We start from the raw sequence: 4,801 nt of genomic DNA, 5'->3' as shown, positions 1-4,801 counted from the left end.
ATCTAACATGTAAAACATTCATGGTGCATCACAAATGTAGGTGGCATATCAGATTTCAAATATTATAAAGTCTAGAGCTAGACAGATATAGGTAATTGACCTTGAGTGAATTATTCAATCTCCTTGAGTGAATTATTCAATCTCCTTGAGCTTTGGGTTATTTTATGTTTGTAAATTGGAAACAGTAATGTCTCTATTGTGTGACTTTCTTGTTAAATAATGTACATAAAGAAAAAGGTAGTTTAGATGTGCACACATTTATAATTTCAGAGGGATTCAAAAGTTGTTTTTCAATGTTTGAAGATGCAAAGAAAAGTGCTTTTCCTGCCACAAATTGCCATCCCACTTGTAACTCCCTCTGAATTTGAATAATAGCAGTCCACTGTTAGGCAGCGCACTTCTGAAAGGTTGTCAATTATCTTTGTGTTCCAGACTCATGGGGGATTTCCTCAAAGTTTATGAAGTTGGCCTGAAGAAAGCAGTTGCTTCGACCCCTCTTTGTGAACCACAGGAAACTGAAAATAGGGCAGAGTGTTTCAAGGACATTTAGAGGAGCTGGTCTCTGATTGGCTAGGCAACCAGATGCAGAATCCTGTTTTCTGAAGCAGAATACTTCCACAGATTTTGACTGCAAAACGTTCTTCTGTTGAGGGTACGTGAGCAGGAAACATGGAGAAGAATCCTTTGGCAGCCCCATTACTGATCCTCTGGCTTCATCTTGACTGTAAGTCCAGGGGTTACAGGAGACGTTCTCAGTCTGGGGTGATGATGACACTCTAGGTTTTATTTGGGGGATGTGTGAAGAAAATGCAAACCCTTTAGAGAGACCAATTTCTATGTCTGACTCTTCTTAATAAAACAGGCGTGAGCAGCATCCTGAACGTGGAACAAAGTCCCCAGTCACTGCATGTTCAGGAGGGAGACAGCACCAACTTCACCTGCAGCTTCCCTTCCAGCAATTTTTATGCCTTGCACTGGTACAGATGGGAAACTGCAAAAATCCCCAAGGCCTTGTTTGTAATGACTTTAAATGGGGATGAAAAGAAGAAAGGACGAGTAAGTGTCACTCTTAATACCAAGGAGGGTTACAGCTATTTGTACATCAAAGGATCCCAGCCTGAAGATTCAGCCACATACCTCTGTGCCTTTGCACAGTGCTGTTCAGGCACCTGCAGCCCATACGCAAACCTGTGTCTGGTGTTGCACTATTACCAGCATTGACAAAGAACCATGAGTAGGATGGAAAAGACAAATCCGTTGAATTACAGTTTTTGTTTTCAAGAGGATTATGCTAACATGGAAAAATAAGCATGCTAGTGATCATAGCTAACTACCACAAGAGCTAATTAAGTAAACATATTCCTTATGACAGACAGATGTCAGAGTGCTAATGAAGCGTAACACATGACCTGGTAACTGAGCTGTTACTAAACAATACTAACCCCAGCTCCCAACAACACATTAACCATGTCATGGAGTCAGACCCATTGCCTGCTCTTTTGGCATGATTCTGAAAGAACCCAATAGTTACTCAAATCTATCTAAAACAATCTGGGTAAATAACAGTAACATTTATCCCCTCATTGTTGCTATGTCCTGAAAACGAGTTCTTCTATTATATTTTATCACAGCACAAAAGGAGCATGTCGGCATGCCCCTTCCTCACACACCTGGCATGGAAATATGCATGTTTAATACCAGAACAGGTGATGCTGCCTCCTTTAGTCCATTGGGGATTTTGGTTTTGCTTTAGTTCAACTTTCCCCCTACATGAACATTTGTATTTTTATTTCTTCTCACATGTGGCTATTTTCATTTTTAAATATCACTCATAATATTATAAAGGAGCACTGATGAAGGACCTTCACTATTAACGTGGTGTATCCCCCAGTTGTACCACGATTGTGATATTGGAAGACTCACTGAACTCTATTATCGAAGTCTCTTCATTTGTAATTTCCAGGTGTATTCAGCAGGCTGAGTGTTTGGTGCTCTGCTCCTTTTGCAGGTTTCCAAACAACCCACCAGTTTAAGGTCCCATTGGTACTCTAGAGGCATATAATTCCGAGCTTTCTTGGGGGTTGTTAAGATGAAGTAACTTGTTTCTGGGCTTCCTCATCTAAAAGCTAGAATTTCTACTTTCTCTGAACGTCTACATTAATAATTATTTATCCAGCTCCTGTCCAGTTTCCTAATATGCTGCTATTGCACTTTCTCTCTCTTTTCTGGATTTATGTTTTTTAAAAATCTCATTGTTGTTATTATCACATATTTAGGAAAAAAGCTGATACATTTTGAGAATAATGATGGAGCGTATACAAATCTTTCAGACTGGACCCTTTTAGAGATATATACATACAGAGAGAAATAGTTTTTCAAAATTTATTCACAAGGTGGTAATGAATCTATTTGACTATCAGATTGGAAGTGGCTAAATTTGTAATACTATTTGAACATATATGGAATCGGAAGGGTATAGCACAGGACTGAGTGCAGAGAAGCTATGGTTCATTGTACACTAGTGTTGGTGGAGAAGAACTACACAAAAGAAGACTGACCACTGTTCCAGCTGGTAGTGGAAACCAGTTCCCAAACCATCTCTCCATTATTAATGGCATAAAGATCAATGGAAGAATTTCTAATATCTCCAGCAATGATCTTGAGGCTTGAACTAACTCTAAATTGGTAGAATCAAAAGGCTTGGGTAAAATAGAAGATGAACGTCTGACTCATTTGTGTGTGCCTGCAACACAATGCCTCACAGTCTCCTGCATGTCAAAGCACGCATACAAATTAATTACATTCATACCACACTTCAGTGTGGAATGACGCTACTTGAAACCAGCCTGTGACTCCAGGTTCCTTGAGAACTCTGCCTGCCTTAAACCACGATGAGATAGAGATCTTCCCACCCACACCATCAAGAAAAATGTAAATCTGTAGTGCACGGTCCTTACAAAAATATCCCTATCTTTATGAAAGCTGTATGTAACCAAATAAACATGAACCAAAATTTTCAGTCTCTTTGGATTCCAAAACTGATCTGAAATTGAAAATAATGTGTTAAATTCTGATTATTTGTAGAGACACAGACAGGCATGTTCTTGTAAATTTTGTTAGTTTAGCCACGTGGAATGAGAAGAGTGAGTGAAATATAAAAATCATGTTAAATGAGAGACACAGATCTCTGTTGATTGCAGGGCCTCAACCTGAGCAATCAGCCACGTGCTCCTGTGCTGTGGTAGCACAGAGCTCTTGTTACCTCTGATCATTGCCACCACGTCTTCTGTGCCAGTGCAGAAGCACAAGGATGGCTTTTGAAAAGAAGTTTGGTGAAACCGGCAGATGCTTCAGGTCAAGCTATTAGAGACTAGCAGAGATCAGACAGAGGAAGCATACATTTTTATTGTTGATTTCTCACAAGTTCTCCAAAAGACTATTTTTCATTGCACTCCAGAGCTTTTGTGGCTTGCTGAATAACAAACTAGTCTACAACTCACTTAAGCAAGTGCCATTGTACTATCTCACGACACTTCTGCTCCTTGTGATGTTGACTGCAGCTAGGGTCCTCTGGGGGCTTGCCTGACTAGAACCCCTGGAGCTCACTGCCGTATCTGGAGCTTTGGTGGGAATGTGGAAGGCTGGGCTCATCTCTCATCCCAACTATTCTCAGGGCTTTCATTACACATGGCCTCTGCATGTGGTTTCTCCTCAAGATCTCTCTAGGGTACAACTTACCTGGTGGCTCAGGGCTTCCAATATCACAAAAGTGGAAGGTGCCAGGCATTTTTAATGTTTAGGCCAGAACTGCCACAATATTATTTCTACTGCATTCTCATGCACACATAAGAACCATGAATGTGACGTTACTTGGAAAAGGGGCCTCTGTAAATATAATTAAAACTGAGTCATGGAGCCAGCCCAGACTCGACATGGAAGGGAACTACACAAGGGCATGAATATCAGAAGCAGGATTTTGGGGGTATCTTTGGATACTAACTCCCACAAGAGCTAACTAAGTAAACATGCTCCTATGCCAGATACGTATCAGAGTCCTAATGAAACATAACACACGACCTTGATAGTCCAGTAATTGTCAAGGTCATGTCAGTTTGAACTTCCAAATACTGCTCATATCCGTTTCTTTATTTCTATATTACTTACTGCTTTCCTAATTCAGGCATTCAGCGTCTCTCACTTGGATGATTACAATGGCTTCCTAATTGTCTTTCTGCCTCTAGTCTCAACTCTTTGAATCTAACTTCTACATGGCAGCTAGAGTCATTATAAAATGTATCTAATAAGATCATTTCCTGCCTCCCTGTGGATAATGAGGAACCATTAGAAGTTATAAAGTTGAAACTCTATACTAAAACATACAAGGCTTGTCAGGTGTGATGGCTCGTATCTGTAATCCCAGCACTTTGTGAGGCTGAGACAGGCGGATCACCTGAGGTCAGGAGTTCGAGACCAGCCTGTCCAACATGGTGAAACCCTGTCTCTACTAAAAATACAAAAATTAGCCAGGCGTGGTGGCGTGCTTCTGTAATCCCAGCTACTCGAGAAGCTGAGGCAGGAGAATTGCTTGAACCCAGGAAGTGGAGCTTGCAGTGAGCTGAGATCATGCTACTGCACTTCAGCCTGGGTGACAGAGCAAGACTCCGTCTCAAAAAAAAATAAAAAAAAATAAAAATACAAGGCCATCTACAGAATCCCGTTTACCTTCTATTTTAATCTTCCATCCTTCTCTCATATATGTAATATATTTTTACATGATATGCATATATAAATTCTAACCCTT

General features: G+C 40.4%; 1 gene segment (V, D, J or C); it reads left to right on the top strand.

Moving 5' to 3' along the window:
* The first annotated feature begins 285 nt into the window (after positions 1-285).
* Positions 286-4,045, top strand: LOC139355328 (T cell receptor alpha variable 24-like). The segment is given in 2 exon segments: positions 286-724; positions 863-4,045. Coding segments are annotated over 2 exon segments (414 nt in total).
* Positions 4,046-4,801: the final 756 nt, after the last annotated feature.

This window comes from Macaca nemestrina, chromosome 7, assembly GCF_043159975.1.
Source record: "Macaca nemestrina isolate mMacNem1 chromosome 7, mMacNem.hap1, whole genome shotgun sequence".
Classification (NCBI taxonomy): domain Eukaryota; kingdom Metazoa; phylum Chordata; class Mammalia; order Primates; family Cercopithecidae; genus Macaca; species Macaca nemestrina.
Note: the sequence above shows the minus strand (reverse complement) of the source record. Positions and strands in the feature narration are given on the sequence as shown.